This window comes from Chinchilla lanigera, unplaced genomic scaffold (assembly GCF_000276665.1).
Source record: "Chinchilla lanigera isolate Chin_1 unplaced genomic scaffold, ChiLan1.0 scaffold00009, whole genome shotgun sequence".
Lineage (NCBI taxonomy): Eukaryota > Metazoa > Chordata > Mammalia > Rodentia > Chinchillidae > Chinchilla > Chinchilla lanigera.
In genome coordinates, this window is record NW_004955410.1 from 25,458,744 (window position 1) to 25,478,111 (window position 19,368).

Consider the following 19,368-nt stretch of genomic DNA (forward strand, 5'->3'; position numbering starts at 1 on the left):
GTCCTATAGGTTTTGGCATGGTGTGCTCCCCTTGTCATTTGATTCTAGTATATTTTTATTTTTTCCCTGATTCCTTCTGTGATCCATTGATTATTCCTAATGTATTATTTAATCTCCATGTGTTTGTGTCATTTCTGTGATTTCTTTCATTGCTGATTTCAAGAACCATTCCACTCTGATTCACTAATATTCAGGGGATTACCTCAGTTCTTTATATTTAAGCATGCTTTATGGCCTAAGATAAAATCTATTTTAGAAAAACTTCCATATGCAAGTTAGAAAAATGTGTATTTTGTTGTCTGGTGAAACACTCTGCAGATACCTGTTAAGTCCATGTTTCACTAACTTGCGTGTCATCCTTGCACAGAAGTCCATTTGCTCAGTGGTATGATTTAACTCTAATATTTCCTTGTTAATTTTTTGTCTTGTTGGTCTGTCTGAGAGTGGAGTGTTGACATGTCCTGCTGTGATTGTATTGGTGTATATCTGTCCTTTTAAGCCCTGGAGTTTTTGTTTTATGAAGTTGGGTGCACCAACATTCAGTGCATAGATACTTAGAATTTTTATCTCTTCCTATTGAATTGTTCCTTTACCAGTATGTAGTGTCTATCTTTGTGTCTTTTGATCAGCTTTGGCTAGAAGTCTGCTGGACCTGAAAATAAGAAAGCTACTCCAGCTTGTTTGGCGCTGCAGTTGAATGGAGTAATGTTCTTCACCCTTTCATACTCAGCCTGTGCACTTTTGGATGAGATGTGTCTCCTGTAGGCAATACATGGTTGCATTTTGGGTTTTTATCCAACCTGCTAGTCTGTGTCTTTTGATTGGGAGATTGAGACTATTAACATTGAGATTTTTTACTACAAGGTATTATTGAATCTGTCACTGCATTGTTTTTCCAGTGCTGATTCCTTTTTTCCTTTTAACTACTCTCCCAGTTAGATGTATACTTTCCTTTGGGCTCTTTGGTGCTGATGGCCAACCTGCCTCTACCTAGGATTCCCTTAAGTATTTTCTGCAGTGCTGGTTTAGTGGTCATGTATTTCTTCACGCATTCTTTATTGTGGAAAGTCTTCAATTGTCCATCAGTCTCAAATACTAATTTTGCATGATATTAAAGTCTGAATTGACAATTATTTTCTTTTAAGGCTTGGAAAACTTTTACTTCAAGCACTTCTGGCCTTTAAGACTTGTGGCAGGAGATCTACTATAATTCTGATAGGCTTGCTTTTCTCTAACAGCTTTTAGTTTTCTCTCTCTGTGTGAATTTGTGGAATTTTGATTATAATGTGTCATGGATAGGTTCTTTTCTGGTCATAGCTGTTTGAGGTTCCATGTGCCTCATGTATTTAATATTGAATTCTCTCACTAGATTTGGAAAGCTTTCTGCTATGGTTTCAGTGAACAGAATTTTTATGCCTTTTGAATCATCTTCTAATTTTTCTTTTATTCCCATAATTTTGAGGTTATTGTTTCTTTGTTTTTTTTGAGTCATTCAGTAATTGTTGGATCTAGCCTGCCCAGTACCTTGTTTTTAGGTATCATTGAGTTATGATCTGTGACACCCATACATCTTCAATTTCTAACACTGTCTTCATATTTGTTAAATCTTCTACCCATGCTTACCATTGAATTTTTCATTTTATCTCTGCTTGCTTGCTTTTCATACTTTCTAATTTTTTTTTTTTTTTTTTGGTGCCAGGAATCAAACTCGGCACCTTGCGCTTGCCAGGCAGGCACTTGTGCTGCTGAGCTATACCCCCGGCCCCATACTTTCTAATTCTTTTGTGGTCATTCATGTCTTATCTTATGTTGCTTACTCAGTTATTGTTTGTTTCTTTAAGTTGAACATTTTATTGGTAAAATCCTTTATCTGTTCAATTAAATCTTCTGAGTTTGTTAAACATTCTGTGCAATTGTTTATATGTTTCTTCTTTTATCATTTTGACTGTTTGGTTTTTGAGTTGTGTGTCTATAGCTTCCTCTGCTTCAGTGTCCATGAGATAAACTTTTGGGGAGTTGGGGGTTTTAGAGGCTATCCTGTTACCTCAATTTCTCATGTGTGTATTATTTTATGCTGTGAGTTAATGATCAGTTAGAGTAGAGAAACTGTCACTACTGTGAAGGTCTCTTTAGTTTGCTGTCTCCCTGTGGTGTGTCCTTGGGTTTGGTTTTAGTTTACTGTTTATATTCCTCTTCAGCCAATTCAGCGTATTTGAGAGTCTTCTTCTGAGGGCCTACTCCCAACACCAGTGAGAGAGGCAAATTAAACCCCAGTAGTGTTGACGGCACAGAGAAAAACCAGATAATGGAATACAGTAAAAACCAATTAAAAGAAACAGCTGTGCTACCATTAAGAAAAATGAAATCAGCAATAATAGAGACATAAACTATAGGAACCAATAATAGCTACCGCTTTACCATCCTTAACAATAGAAAACAGCCAGAGATGTAGCTCAGTGACACAGTACCTGCCTGGCAAGCACAAGGTCCTGAGTTCAATTCCCAGTACAAAAAAAAAAGTAGAAAAGAGATACTAATATAGACAGACAAAATACTGACATATAGTAAATATCTAGTAAGTGCAAGAATCATATCATTATTAACAATAGAAAAGAATTCAGACAATCGCATAGACTCAACAAAATAGCTAAAAATGAATAAAACCAATAATTATAACAATAGGGATAGTAGCAATTATAATAGAATGAGAGATGGAGGAAGTGAAAGCAGTAAAATTTGACAAAAGGAAGGTGAGAGAAAAGTGAGATTAAAATCCAATTTAAGAATAAAACGTTAATAGAATTAGATAAAAGTAACAAAAAGACAACAAAATGAAAAGAATAATAAAAACAGGGCAAAAGATGGGAAAAAAAGAAACCCCCAAAACAAAAAGAGAAATGAGTCCAAAAAACTCTGTGTGAGGAATGTGTGAGGAGGAGCCGTTTCTTTCCAGGGCCTGTGGTATTGGAATCTACTGGATGTGACTGGGGGATAGTAATTAACAACTAGGGCCTGTTTTGTTTTCACACCCACTTTTTGCTGTACGCATATTGAGTCCGGCTCCACCTTTCTTGAAGGGAGCTGCCAGTCCGTGGTGTGGTGCCCCCCGCAGCATGGTATTCACTCCTGTGGCTCTTAGTGTTCGTGCCCTTCTGTGTACTCCAGCTGCCTGCTGTCTGTCACCAGCGTTACGGCCTGTGGGCTCCTGAGGTGACCTCCCTTGCTCCACTATCTGACACTCCAGGATGGTGGTCACTGTCTAGGTCAAGCTTATATTCCTGATCAGTTAGCAGATGGGAAAAGCAAGCAGATCACTGTACTCTGTGCTAGAAGTAGGCAGCAAAGGGGCCAAGGAGTGCCCCGGTGACCACTTCCCAACCCAGCCCCCTCCAAACACTACATAACCATCCCAGCTTCTCACCAGAGCATGGTACCACCTGCTGCTGAAACTTCTCAGGGGATCTGTGACTGTCTCTCATGGCCATCTCGTACCTAGTCATTCATAGGATAGGGTGAAGTGAAACCAGAAACCCTGGAGTGTAGCTGTTCTGTGACTTACGATTCCTGTAGTAACTCAGTCTTAGACAGTAAATCTGAAGCCTGGTTATATCACTCCCGAGAACGGCAGCAGCTGCAGTAAGTTTCTTCTCCAACTCTAGCCTGCCATGCAGGAGTAACTTGAGGTATAAAACCCCATGTCGTATTTGCAGCTTACAACACTACACTTCTCATGGGGCCAGCACTGTCCGCGAGTTTATTGTTTTTCCATGGGGCTGCCAGCCTGCTCTGAGCATACCTTATGTTAGCGGAGACGTGTCCCACTCCCTGGGAGCCAGGATTAGTGTTCTAGGCTGCTTTGTTCCGCATTGCCTTCAGTTTCTCCAGTTTCTTTGTGGTTTCCAGTTTTCCTGTCAGCTCCTTCTTCATTCCCAGAGTTCTACTTCTTTTTTTTTTCTTCATAAAGTTCTGTTCCAGGATCTCAATTCCACATGTCTTGATTCCAGGTCCTGGAGAGACCATTTTGTTGCCAGCCTTTACTCCGCCATTTTTAATCTCCCACGGGTGTATTTAAAAGACCCCAAATATAAAGCATTAAACTTGAGCTGAAAAGAAGTACATTTTACATTCTTGGTAGAAATGCTTGGAAAGGACATTTCACTTACCTACCTAGACAGTGAACTGTAGTAAGTCGCCAACTTACAGAAGAGTTTATTCAGGGAGAACATTACTAGGTTAGATTTCTTCGTAGTAACCTGGCAGAGTGAGTCTTACACACTACACCTGTGCAAGTTTGCAACTCAAACTGTTTGGAAATCAGAGGCTTACTGCAGTAAGCAAAAAATTATATGTAGTTAATAGTAATCAAGCTTAATGTCTGACATATACTACAATAGCCATTGTTATGAAAATTGTCATTAAATATTTTAAAAATTGAGAGCCTGGCAAAGTGGCTTGTACCTGTAATTCCAGCATACAGGAAGCTAAAGTAGGAAGATCTTTTGAGCCCGAGAGTTCAAGACCAGCCTGGGTAACCTAGTGGAACCTTAACTAATTAATTCTAGAGATACTGGAACCCAACTTGGTCTCTCCCTCTCTGTCTCTGGCACTCACAGGCTAGTCATTTTTCCCCTGGTGTACTTACACTTCCCAGAAAGCAATTTATTTTAGTTCTTAAATTTAGGGTGTAACTGAGCCATAAATAACAGGTACATATGAACAGATATTTATTCCCTACTCTAAACTTTGAGAAGTATTAGAAAGTTAAAATTGTTCTGTTATCAAACTCTATACAATTATTTCATTTTTTGGAACCTCATAACCTGGTGTCTAAATATTTAAGCACATTTGGGTAAAAGAAGAAAATACATATTTGTTTTTCCTTTTTATTCCCAGCTCCTACATAGGCAGTTATTTTTAATTTGAAGAGCAATAGATCTTGGAAATCATAAGAATATGTGACCAATTTTTTCCTATAGATTAAGGAAGAGCATGGAAAGGTATACAAAATGCCAGGCATGGTGGTACATGCCTGTAATCACAGCTACTCAGGAGGCCAAGGCAGGATGATTGAGAGTTGAGGCCACCGTGGGCAGTTTAGCAGGACTCTGTCTCAAAATAAAAAAGGACTGCAACTGTAACTCAGTGATAGAGCAATTGCTTAGCATGGGCAAACCTGTGGGTTGAATCCCCAGTATGTGTAGAGGGGGTGTGTTTCATTTCTGTGTAGCTTTCTACTAATAATTATCTAATAAATTAGGTATAAGAATGGCAAGACTTGAGATACACTGAATTAATTTAGTTTATTAATGAAATTGGATTTTGTTTTTGAGACAAGAGTCTTACTATGTATTGTGGGTTACGTAGCCCAGGCTGGCCTCGAACTCACAGTGATCCTCTTGTTTAATTAAGCCTCCCAACTGCTGGGATTACAGGTGTTCACCACCACATCCAGCTAAATTGTATTTCTCTGCTAAGTAAATTTGATCAGGTAGTAAGTATGAGTGGATTTGTAGTGTAAGAGGATCATTTAGTTTATCTTTGAGGAATTACTCCATATAGAATAAGGTCATTATTTTATTTCATTCTGTGCTACACAATTTCTCTAAGAATGAGTAAAAATATTTCCCCTAGTTTTACAGTGTCCACTAAGTAAAATTGAAGCTTCAGGAAGGTGTTAAGCTCACCTTATAGTTGTGTTTGCCTCACAATATGTATGCCACTGAGAAACGCAGCAGGTACAGATCCTAATTTGAGGTTTTTGTTGTTTGGTTTGGTTTTGGTTGTTTTGTTTTGACCTAAGATATAATGTTTATCTTCACTGGGAGTAAAAGTTCCTACAAAGGAGCTCTTCTTTCCAAACAGACCACCCCCGATGTTACGATACGTTAACCAAACCCAATAAATACCTGACACACTGAATATTCATGTAATAATCAGTCAGATTTTCCCCAAGGGAATTCAACATTAAAGTCACACATAGTCAGTCCTTTGCTTGTTGAGATTGAGAGTTGTTTGGAATCCTGTCTGATCTTGATTAATTTTGAGCTATTTTCAGAAAACAGCAGGAACATGAGCTTCCTTTCTCAAAAAGCCAGCAGTCTGTATCTTTGAGGGCTTTTCCACGTGTATGTGTGTGGAAGGTGGGCAAAAACACCCTTAGTTGCTGTTAAATGCAAGAAACAGTGATGCTGTAAACCACTCTTACCGTAAGGCACTGGTAGATGTTTCCAAATACTAGAGAGAGAGTACCCTGGCCACGCAGAACTCCTTCCTCACCTGGACTTCAGTTTCAAGAATCCTGTTGACTGCACTAGTCCAAGTGAATATTTATAGAAAAGTAGTATCTCTCACAAGCCCACAAAATACCTTCTGCCTCTAGGTATCAGTAGGTTAATGGCAGCTTGAGCTTCATAATATCCATTTTTTTTTTTTATATTAGTCTACACATCTGGCAGGGAAGAAATGGGGGTGTTTGCACTTGAGAACTGTTCTGTGCATGTGTCCTGGGATGTTTTTTGTCCGTTTGTTTTTGGTACCAGGAATTAAACTCAGGACCTTGTGCTTGCCAGGCGGGCGCTGTACCTATAACCCACCCCCACCCCGGCCCTATTTGCATTTGAAAAAGAGGTTTTTAGCTTAACAAAATGACTTTACTGGGCTGAGGGAAAAGAGAAAAGAAAGAAGGGGAAATTATGTATGTATGTATATACAAGATAGCTAACATAGTTGTACTACTGACTTCTGTCACTTTACTGAAAGGAACAGTTAATGATTACTTATTTGATCAGTCTTGCAAGTCTCTGTTTGTTTTCCTGAGAAACCACTTGGAAGATATCAATACGTAATACAGCTACCATTGTTAATTTCCTACCACTTGGTCTGTAATTCATTATTGCTTGTATTGTTCTTACGCTATTTTGTAAATGGATGTCTCTTCGTTTAAAAAAAAAAAAAAGACTTTAGAGTTTTCTTTATTTTAACCCATGCATGCACACACACACTTTTAAATTAATGTATCTTGGTTATATAGATTAATATGTTTTATTTGGGCAGATGTATACATACACATAATATACATTGTTATTAATATTCTGTCTCTTGTCACTCCCTTTACCCCCTCTTCCCTCCCAGTTTCATTTGTTTTGAGGGAGTTCCAATATATATATGTGTGTGTGTATGTGTGTGTGTGTGTGTGTGTGTGTGTGTGTGTATATAAATTTTTTTTTTTTTCTTTTTTGTTTTTTTGTTTTTCTTCTGGTACCAGGAATCGAACTTATGACCTTGCGCTTGCCAGGCAGGCGCTGTACCACTGAGCTAAATCCCCATCCCCAGGAGTTCCAATATATATAAATGTATTTTGATCGTGTTTATGCTCCCTACCTAGAGTTTTCTTACATTATTATTTATCTTTAATAATAGAAGGAAAACAAAGGCACGTAATAATGGTATACCCATTAATAATGTAATGGTAATGTAATGGTTTACATTGTAAACATTACCAGATGTATTTGTTTATTTCAAAGCTAGAAAAGACCCAAAGCAGTCATGTGCCTTTCTCTTGCCCTCTACACCAACTAAACATTTTGAAGAAATCACACAGATTAAATCGCCTGGTAGTCTCTCAAGCCAGACATTTGTATGTGAATTTCAGCAGTTTAAAACATTTTTGTATTTTGTATTTCCTCAACAATATCTGTGCTTTGTCTTTTTCAATTATATTATTCCCTTAGTGGACGCTGCCTGTCTTTTCCTGTTTCAGGATTATAGCTGGACAGATATCCGCTGCCCCTTTGAAAAGCGAAGAGATGCAGCGTGTGTGTTTTGGGACAACGTAGTGTACATTTTGGGTGGCTCTCAGCTGTTCCCCATAAAACGGATGGACTGCTACAATGTCGTGAAGGACAGCTGGTACTCCAAACTGGGCCCTCCAACACCTCGGGACAGCCTTGCTGCCTGTGCTGCGGAGGGCAAAATTTATACATCTGGAGGCTCAGAAGTAGGTAAGGGCAGCTTGGTATTTTTTGTTCAAGAGGAGTTCTTTAAAGCTAAGTATCTTGGCTTTCATATTTAAATAAAATTGGTATTCACACTCTTTTGGTATTTTAAATACATGTTTGTCACATTTTAGAACCCACTTTCTTGAAGGTTTACCTTAATCCTTTAAATCAAGAATTTGAGGCCAGGCGTGGTGGCACACACCTGTAATCCCAGCACTCAGGAGGCTGAGGCAGGAGGATTGTTGCGAGAGACCAGCCTTGGCTACAAAGTGAACTCAAGACCAGTCTGAACTCCATAGCGAGACCTTGTCTCAAAAAGTAAAAAAATAAAAAAACAACAAAAAAATACCAACTTCCTACATTCTTAATTGCCTGTTTTTTATTGCACTAAAGCATTAGTTGACACTGTCTGAATTTAAGTTCTAGATTAGTTATTTCTTGGTATTTATTTGCTTGGTATATAATTTGTTTTAAAGATTTCAGAATTTGACTTACTCGTAGATCCTTTTAAGAACTTTTTATTAAATTTAAGGTTTTAAAATCTATATTCTGCTTTCTGTGTATCAGAATAAATAATGGTCTTTTTCATTTGCTTTATATTTCAAGATTTTAACCTAATGACTAGTAATGGTTTTTTATGCTTATTAATCAAAACAGGATGTAGGTATGGGTATAAAAACCTTTCTCGCCTGGCGTGGTGGCGCACGCCTGTAATCTCAGCACTCGGGAGGCTGAGGCAGGAGGATTGTTGCAAGAGACCAGCCTTGGCTACAAAGTGAACTCAAGGCCAGTCTGAATTGCATAGGGAGACCCTGTCTCAAAAAGACAAAAGAAAACCTTTTTCATTGATGGCTAATTTTTAAATATCTAGTAATCTTTTTCTAAATGAGTAAGTTTTCTTAATGAATATTCTAGGTCCAAACTAGACACATAATAGCTTTTATATGCTTTCATCTTTTCAAGTAATTTCTTTAGCTAAATAATGTGTTTATTAAGAAAACTAGGAAGACAAAGGAAACCTAAGGTACGGAATTTAAATGTTAAGACTTTTCATTTTTTCTTTGATTACTTTAATATTAACTCAGAGAATGTTTTCACTTTTGGTCAGTGTATTTATCTGTTTTAAATTTTTACCTACCACCACATGTCACGTGTATACCAGAAAAACTATGGTTTCTTAAATGTCATTTAAAGTGTCCTCCTTAAAAGCATTCTTCACCTAATGTCATAATATGGCATATTTCAAATGCAGTCCTAAAGATGACAGAAAGTAACTGTTCTGTAGTATAGTAGATAACATCATTTCTTCAGCATTCACTCTACTGTCAATTTTTTTGCTTAGTGAGTTTTTTGTTTTAATCTGCAGAATCCACCAATAAAAGTATTCATCAGGAAAACAAAAACTTGTATAAACATTTTAATACTAAACTTACTGAGCTATCATGAGATTAACACAAGTTACCTTTAACCTCTACAGTTATTTATTTATTTTGGGCGGCAGTTTCCGGTACCGGAAATTGAACTCACGAGTTTGCCAGGCAGGTGCTGTGCCACTGAGCTAAATCCCTAGCCCCAACTTCTAGTTATAAGAGGTGCTCAAAATGGTGATCATTAACTTCCAGACTTTTTTTTTTTTTTGTCTTTTTGAGACAGGATCCCCCTATGCAGTTCAGGCTGGCCTTGAGCTCACTTTGTAGCCCAGGCTGGCCTCAAACTCACAGTGATCCTCCTGCCTCAGCCTCCGGAGTGCTGGGATTACAGGCATGCACCACGCCCAGCTCCAGACATTTATTAGTATGACAAACTGCTAAATTGTGTGTACCTTTTTTGGCAAACTCTGTATATACTGTATATTTTCTGGTGCCTGTCCGTCACTCTGAATATTTAAAAAGCTAAAAACAGGGGCTGGGGATATAGCTCAGTGGCATAAGTGCCTGCCTGGCAAGCTCAAGGTCCTGAGTTCAATTGCCAGTACTAAAAAAAAAGCTAAAAACAAATTATTGCTGGTCATGCCCGTTTTTGCTTCTATGTATTATTCTCTGGTCTTTACTTTTCATAGAGCTCAGTTGCAATAAAGAAGTATAAAGATAGCTGTGTTGTAATTATTCCCGTATCATTTGGCATTACCCAAAACAATGGGAAATAAGAAATAAGTAAAGTTCTTTTTTCTTAGGAAGGGGAAAAAAATTCACTTAATCTATAATATTGGGGCTGGGGATTTAGCTCAGCGGCAAAAGCGCCTGCCTGGCAAGCGCAAGGTCGTGAGTTCTGTTCCCAGTACTGGAGAAAAACAAAACAAAACAAAAAAAAATCTATAATATTATTTCCAAAATTCTTTATCAAGTTCTATAATGTGTAAAAGTTGCAAAACATGATGAGTACATGTTTTTCCCCTAACATGTCCAGTCAGTATACGCCTTACATTTGATACTTGAGAGTGTACTCCAGAATGGGCTAGTGTGACGTAAGGGCTTACACAATCTCTGAGAGTAGTCAGGAAGTGCAGTATAATTTAGTTCATGATGTAGTAGCTATAATAGAATAATAAATAAGCCTTAAGAGTATGATCAGATAGTAGTTTTCATATTTTATGAAATTGAAATTTTCTTATTTTAAGCCGTGGATTTACCATCTGTAAGTTGCTATGCTTTTCTACCCTACATGAACATGTAAAAGTTAAGATAAATCCCACCTGTATACTGACCTTGAAGACATAGAATATTTCTTAAAAATGTTCTTCTAGGTCTATCAAACAGGGTTATTAGCTCTTTTTAAACTGTTCCTACATTTTTGTTGTTGTTTTGTTGTTGTTGAGTAAAAAGTGACTCCACAACCCTAAGCACTTCCCTTTCGTTACCTGTAACTCTGCCCTGCGGTCATTTCACTTCACCACCACCCAGACACGATTACGTTAAACATGACGGTGCCCTTCTCTTTTACAGGGAACTCTGCTCTGTATTTGTTTGAGTGCTATGACACAAGAACAGAAAGCTGGCACACAAAGCCCAGCATGCTGACTCAGCGCTGCAGCCACGGGATGGTAGAAGCCAATGGCCTGATCTATGTTTGTGGTGGGAGCTTAGGGAACAATGTTTCCGGGAGAGTGCTTAACTCCTGTGAAGTTTATGATCCTGCCACAGAAACGTACGTATCGGTTTAAAACTCTTATTTCCCAGTTATTCTCTAAGCTCAGTGGGAGAAGATGTGATAAAGCCGAAGGAACCCAACAGAAGAATTTAGTTCTTATATTAAGACGGTTCAAACACTGGAATGTCTTGACCCTTCTTTTGCACTGTAAGAAATGGCTTGACCCATGGAAGGCCCTCTTGTTCTGGTCCTGTTTGTAAATACCTATGAAAGATACATCTGATTAATTCATCAAACTCATAAATACTTTTGTTTGTGAGGTTAGGAATTACACAGGGAAGGACCTTATAATCAGTTCTAAATTTACCCTTAAGTAGAAATGTTATATATTGGCTATAGTATTAATAAACCATACCCCCAGGTATAATATCTTTTTGGTTCATACTTCCTAAAGAAAATATGTTTGGATTAATATGTATTTAAAAAAAAGTATTCTTAAATCAAGCAAAAAGCAAATAACTACTTTTAAAAAGCAAAATGTTAAAGAATGAAATAGCTCTCATTTTTCTAATCAGTAGTTAATGAGGGGACCCATTCAACATAATAAAAGGAATTTTCCTATTTTCACTGAATAATGGGGGTGATGGTAAGTGTAGTGACATTAAACACAATTAAGGAATAAATAAGACCTCAGACATTCACAAAGAGCTTTGATAATAAAAATCACTTGTTCGTTTGATTGAGTTGCTTGTTGTTCTTCCTTTATCAGAACAAATTGTTGAGTAAATATGTTCAAGTTAACTCTGTTATATAACTCGGTTATATCAGAGTTGCACCAAAACACTGGTGCTTCATGTTTTATATTTTAAAAATATTGCCATACTGCCAACCGTAGATGTATTCTATTCTCTTGCTTTTTTTAATTCAGAGGTTAATTATATAATATGAGCAGTCATATACATTAATCTATTTGTGCTTCCTGCTTTTAAATCAAGATTTAAAGAAGTATAATCAGTAACTTTTTTTCCCAAATAAAAATGCAGTTACAATTTTTCTTTTCTCATTTTTTGCTCAACATGTTACTAATGTAAAGAATAGAAGCAGAAGCAACTTGCCTTGAAATTTATCATTTTCTAAGGTGTTAAGGCTGGTAATCTGACAAGATCATCAAATACACTGTTTTCCAGTAGCTTTCAAACTATATGTGTCACGGTGGAGGGACTTTCTGTTCTCCCTCCATTCTGAACCTCTGCCTTACTTCCTAGAAACCTGATACTCAAAACGTGTTACAGCATACTAGTTGGAAAATTGTGATCTGATTCATACTAATTATTTTCCCATTTCTAAAAAAAACCTTTTAAAATGGAACCCATAGCCATATAAATTTTGAGATCGTTAATTGGGCAATATCAGTATAAATCAGTATGTTCTCATTCATAGGGGAAGGGTGTAAAGGGATTCTGTAACCTCATTATTTTTGAAAGTAGGTAAATGCAGGACTAGATGTAGCTCAGCAGTAGAGCAGTAGGAGTGGAAGAGCTCTAGGTTCAATCCCCAGCACCACAAAAATTAAAATGAACAGACAAAAAGCTAGATGGATATTCAGTTTGAGGAATATGAAAAAACCTACAAGGCTTAGCATTTCTTTTATTTATATTGAACTTACATGTTAAATTTGAAGTCTTTATGTTTTCTTCATTGCCCTTCAATTTTTATTTTGTGTATATATTTAGCCAATTCTCAACATAGCATTATATATACTATGATTTTCTTTCTAAAATATTTAAATCGTATCCAAGTTATTTTTACAAGAACTCTTGTTTCCAATTTTGTCATTTTTCTTGAATGTTTTGTAACTAGAATGTGTTTAACTGGAAGCCAAGAAAGTTAACCTATGGCAACCATATGACACAATTTGAGCAGTCAGAATTTTAAGTAAATCTTCTAAACACTAAACTTCAGGTGGAAGAGCAGGGATGGATAGGGGCTGGAGATTTAGCTCAGTGGCACAGTGCCTGCCTGGCAAGTGTGAGGTCCTGAGTTCGATTCCTAGTACCCCCACCCCCCACCCCCGCGCCCAAAAAGCAGGGATGATGTACAGTACTCTCCATATGAATTATAGAAGGAAGAGGATATGTGCAGTTTCTATACTGTCAGAAGATTCAGATATACACAAAAACACACTCTCAATTTATATCATTGACACATTTGGAGAAGAAAGCAATGAATAAATTAAATTTCTCCAAGCCAAGTACTAAGTTTAGCATATGATAAGAGCTCACTCTGGGGCTGGGGATATAGCTCAGTGGCATAAGCGCCTGCCTGGCAAGCGCAAGGTCATGAGTTCGATCCCCAGTACAAAAAAAAAAAAAAAAAAATCCCTTAAGGAGCCGGGGAATTAACCCAACAACAAAACAACTGCCCGGCAAACCCCAACGCAAGAAGTCCAATCCCGGGAACCGGAAAAAAAAAAAAAATAGCTCACTCTGTAAAGCTCACCATGTGGAGTGACAGTAGAGACCTCATATTCACTGGCTTTCCCACTTCCAGTCTGTGTGGTGGTCATTTCACCTGGCCAGTCGTGTGAGCTTCCTGAAAAACAGGAGCTGTGCTGCCCACCTCACCTTACAGTGAGAGTGGTGGCTGTGGAGACATTTGTAACAAAAAGCAGCGCATAAATAAAATACAACAAAAGAATTGTTAATATTTCACATTGAATCATTGAGCTCTAGGTATGTTTTGTAAGATCATATCTATGAAAAACAATTTTGAAGGGAAATACATTACTATCTTAGTTATATCAAATTTCCCTTTTGTTGCTGTTCTGTTTTGGCGTGTGCTGTTAGAGCACAAGCCTTGTGTGCCAGGACATTTTTGTCAGGACAGGTACCAGTCATGGAAGTGTACTTGGAAGGAGCAGTAGACTCTCAGAAAACATAACCAAACACAGTTGTCTGTCTTATTTATGTATGCAGTGATACTACCTCTGAAATTAGTGTCCTTCAACACTGTGTTCCCAGGCTGGGGTTATAGCTCAGTGGCAGAAGCGCCTGCCTGGCAAGCACAAGTTCCTGAGTGCGATCCTCAGTACCGGAAAAAAAACAAAAAACAAAAAAAGCAAACAAACAAAAAAAAACAACGTGTTCCCTTCAACACTGTGTTCACCTTTTTACTCTCAGCTTCATTATTTAAGTTTATGGGCAAAGCAACAGGATGTTATTAAACCTGACAAACTTATAGAACTTCTAAAATCAAAGTTGCTGGGAGTTCTTAGTATTACTTTAAAGATGGAAATACTGATTGCCCGAGGCCCATTATAACTTCGTGTTGTACCTACATAAACATAAATATTTATTAAAAACCACATATGGCCAGGCATGGTGACACACATTTATAATTACAGCTCTCTGGGAGGCTGAGACAAGAAGATTGCAAGTTTTAAGCCCCTTGTGGGCAGGAGGGAAGGGAAGGGAAGGGAAGGGGAGGGGAGGGGAAGGGAGGAGAGGATAGGAGAGGGGGAGGGGGAGGAGATGCAACTCAGTGCAAAGGCCCTGGGTTCAATCTTCAGTAACATTAAAAAAAAAAAAAAAGTGACAGAATTGGTGCTTTAGCCAGGCATGGTGACACACACCTATAATCCCAGTACTTGGGAGGCTAAGGCAGGAGGATCATGCAAGTTTGAGGCCAAGCTGGGCTACAATATCAATTCAAGGCCAGCATGAACTTCACCATGAAACTTGTCTCAAAAAAAAAAAAATTAGTGCTTTATATTTTCCTATCTATCTTCCCTTTCTTTTTGTTGTTATTTTAAAAGTCACTGTAAACCACAGGAAATGGATACCTTTAAAAGATGTGTTAATGATCTCCAGCTGTCCTCTATTTCTCATATTCTATCAGAATTTAAAGGAATTAAAATCCCAGTTTATCCCACTTATAAAATGTTGTTCTAGATTCAGTTTCTGTCCAGGGTGAACAGGTCCTGAGAATGAGGTACCTGCGGATGAATAGAAAAGCAAGAGAAACAAGAAAAAACAAGAGAGGCATAATTCTGGGATCAGGGGGCTTGCAGCCCTCGGACTGCAGCCCTGATTACCAATCTCCATCACCTTTTATTGAGAGAGAACAAAGGAAGCAGCTAGTACAAATGGACGGATACCAAACGTTTTAGCAAGGACAATACAACTCAGTTATAGGAATGAGACTTGACTTAGTTAAGCATCATCTTATCATTCCTTCGGGCTTACCTCAGCAAGGCATTTAGTGTTGACCTCGGGGCTTTCCACAAGGACACAGGTTCTGCAATCTTTTCCTTTCCACCAATGCTTTTGCTAGACTGCCTCCAGAACCCAACAATAATGGCTTGGTCAGGCCTGAGGCAGTACATTGAAAAAGTAACTAAAGAATGTCCTTCTCCACAATAAAAAAAAAACTGCCGCATAATCACTATCAAACATTTTGTGTGTTTGTACACATAGGAGTAAATGAGCATTTATTTATATTGGAATAATAGATCTCTGTTATTAGTATAAGTTACTTTACTTTCTGTAAGTAAGCACATTAAATATTTTATTTTCTTTCTTTCAGATGGACTGAGCTCTGTCCAATGATTGAAGCCAGGAAAAATCACGGGCTAGTATTTGTAAAAGACAAGATATTTGCTGTGGGTGGTCAGAATGGCTTAGGTATGTTTTGTTAATTCACTTCAATTTTCCTGTGATATTCTTCATCTTAAATTATTGAAGTATTTCTTAAAATCTAAGTATAGCCATTTACCACATACCTCATTATATCTATTTTTGTAGTTTCTACAGTGAAACATTGTAGCCCTCTAAAACAACAGGAGCTGGGGATATAGCTCAGAGGCATAAGTGCCTGCCTGGCAAGCGCAAGGTCCTGAGTTCGATCCCCGGTACCGCAAAAAAAACCAAAAACCAAGAGGTGCAGTTCAGTGGTAGAGTACTTGTCTAGCCTGCATGAGGCCCTAGGTTAGGGCCATGGATATAGCTCAGTGGCACAGTGCCTGCCTAGCAAGCTCTCAAGGTCCTGAGTTCGATTCCAGTACCAAAAAGTTTAAAAATGAGTCCCTGGGTTAGATCTCCAGTACTGTAATAATGAAAACAAAAAAAAAAATATTTAGGAACTTTTCAAACAGAAGCTTTAGGCCTTGTATCTGGGTTCTCTCTCTTTTTTTTTTTTTTAAGGCACCAGGAATCAGCCAGGCGTGGTGGCGCACACCTGTAATCCCAGCACTCGGGAGGCTGATGCGGGAGGATCGTTGTGAGTTCGAGGCCAGCCTGGGCTACAAAGTGAGCTCAAGGCCAGCCTGAACTGCATAGCGAGACCCTGTCTCAAAAAAGACCAAAAAAAAAGGTACCAGAAATCAAACTCAGGACTTTGTGCTTGCCAGGCAGGTGCTGTGCCCCTGAGCTATATCCCCAGCCTGTATCTGAGTTCTAAATAATAAATTTTCCTAAGCATTTTTAAACACTACATGAAAAAAAATCAGTTATTATGATGAAATTTGACCTTCCTATTAATTATATGCTAAAGAATCTTAAATAATTGTATTAAATAATGAGCAATCTGAACTGAATCTTAGGTAGTTATGGCTTCATTTTAGTCTGTATGTTTAAGCTTGAAGTATAACAAAGAAATAACTTCTTGCCCATCTATCCTCATCCATTACTGTTTTCCATAAATGGCTAAAGGAAGGAAAAAAAAATTCAAATAATTATCATCAAAGTTAATCAATGGCTTACTTTTTTGATTTGTCCAGAATGGATAGAACATTTTCAGTTTTGTAGAAAAAATATCAATATGCTTCTTTAAAATTTTTAAAGTTCTATTGTGTGAAAGTAAAAAGAATTGAAGAAGTAGATATGAGGCCTTTCATTATAAAATTCTTACAACCTTTGGGTGTGAAAATTTTATTTTGAAAATGTTGGAAATAGAAAAATGATTAGGAGATCTTATAATTGTTTATATAGTTGTTCACGTTATTCATGTTATTTTTATTTTTAAGGTGGTCTAGACAATGTGGAATATTATGATATTAAATTAAATGAATGGAAGATGGTGTCACCAATGCCATGGAAGGGCGTGACAGTGAAGTGTGCAGCAGTTGGCTCTGTGGTTTATGTCTTGGCTGGTTTTCAAGGTGTAGGCCGATTAGGACACATCCTCGAATATAATACTGAAACAGACAAATGGGTGGCCAATTCCAAAGTTCGTGCTTTCCCGGTCACAAGCTGTTTGATTTGTGTTGTTGATACTTGTGGAGCAAATGAAGAGACCCTTGAAACATGAAAAATGAATGGACTTCAAGATTCATCAAGACTACAAAATATGGCCACCAGAGCTTTGTTCCAAGAGTTTAGTTTACAAAGTTCTGCTTTATTACTTTGGTGAAGGAAATTTCAAGTGAGTGAAGTAAGATCCCTATAAAATAACCCTTCTCTCCTCCCTACTGGAGATTGAACCCAGGAGTGTTCTACTACTGATGTATATCTCCAGCTCTTTTATCTTGAGACAGGGTCTCTTTGCATTGCCCAGACTACCCTCCAATTTGGAATCCTCCTGCGTCAGCCTCCTAAGTAGCTGCGGTACAGGTGTGCACTACCACACCTGGCTAAATATTTCTTTTATATGGATTTCCTTAACTCTTAGAGCATCTTTTAGCTTTCTACATGTAATCAGGAGCATATCTACCAAGAAAATTTGAGAAATTATAAGCATTTCATGGGAATATTAATTTCCTGAATGAATTTTACATTCATAATTAATTATGGCAGAGTGGGGGATGCTCATCATTGAAGCAACCTCATCATAACTCTAGATTCTATTTTCATATATCATGTAAGTACTGTGTAGCTGGGTCTGTTTGTTCCTGTTTGGTCCACAACTAAGAAACATGGTAGTATGAATTATAAGTCAAGATAGGCTGCTCTGATGGAGCACTTTTCTGTCACATAATTTTACTTGTCTTGATTTGTTTCATTTACTGCCAGATATATTCCTTTCGAAGAAAGTATAACAGAGTAACGGGGTATACACATACTTTCCTACAAAACTTCATAAACAGGGTCAGGGATATAGCTCATTGGCACAAGCACCTGCCTGGCAAACTCAAGGTCCTGAGTTTGATTCCTGGTACCAAAAAAAATTTTCATAAACAGATTTTGAGATTTAATAATGTGTCCAACTCCTCATAAAACATATTTAATTCAACTCAATATATTCCATCTTTTTAACATAAGATGTTAACCTTTGTGCCTGTCATTAAGTTTTGTTTTTACCCAGTGGTTTAAAAAGTATTCTATATCTTCAATCACACTGTTAAATAAAATTCAGACATAATAAGAGTGATTAGCCAAAGACAAATCTATTTAAGACAAACTTCTAGATTAGAAAAACAGTGACCAGTTTATCACAGTATCAGTGTTGACTTTGAACTTCTTATCAGTTACAAAGATACATGTATAAGATTCTTTTCCTGTAGTGGAACACATCAAGATATTTAATGCAGTTGGCTGTAACAATTTTGTAATAATTTAAGTATGTGTCATCATGTATTCATTGCTTTTATGTGGTCTATGAATTATTTGGCAACCCAACTACAATTTCTTGCCCAGTGATGTTCTACACTTTACATTATGTATGAAATGAGCCATGTAAAACTGTCATAATCGTTTTTATCTGATAATATTAAATATTTTTTACTTAGAATAGGCTGCTCCATTTTATTCATTCTTCATTTTCAATATGTTTGGTAGTAGCTTTTTAAATTTTGAAGCAGTGTTTCTATTTTAATTTTCTGTTTCCTTTATATGGAAGTTATAGTAATGTTAAACCCTAAGAACATTTAAATTTAAAAGCATTCTACAAGAAACTTAGAGAAGGCCAACTGCACAAGTTCTTGAACTCTTTAATGAAATTGAAAGAGAAGCAATACTCTCAAATTCATTCCTGGAAGCAAGCATTACCCTACTACCAAAACTGGAGAAGGACCTAACAGAAAAAGAGAACTATAGGCCAGTCTCACTAATGAACATAGATACAAAAATACTCAATAAGATACTGGCAAACAGAGTGTAGCAAATCATCAAGAAGATTATACACCATGATCAAGTAGAATTCATCCCAGGGATACATGGATGGTCCAACATGTGCAAATCAATAAATGTAATATACCATATTAACAGAGCCAAGGACAAAAACCATATGATCCTCTCAATAGATGCAGAAAAAGCTTTTGACAAAGTCCAACACCCATTCATGATAAAAA

At 37.4% G+C, this 19,368-nt stretch overlaps 1 protein-coding gene across 2 annotated transcripts in view; it reads left to right on the top strand.

Moving 5' to 3' along the window:
* Positions 1–18,809, top strand: part of Klhl7 (kelch-like family member 7) — a 70,778-nt gene extending 51,969 nt beyond the window's left edge. For both annotated transcript variants that reach the window (XM_013510654.1, XM_005377390.2), the window contains 4 exons: positions 7,760–8,000; positions 10,940–11,141; positions 15,669–15,766; positions 17,107–18,809. In XM_013510654.1, the coding sequence (XP_013366108.1) occupies positions 7,760–8,000; positions 10,940–11,141; positions 15,669–15,766; positions 17,107–17,390 (825 nt within the window). In that variant the 3' untranslated portion in view covers positions 17,391–18,809. The remainder of the gene's footprint in view (positions 1–7,759; positions 8,001–10,939; positions 11,142–15,668; positions 15,767–17,106) is intronic.
* Positions 18,810–19,368: the final 559 nt, after the last annotated feature.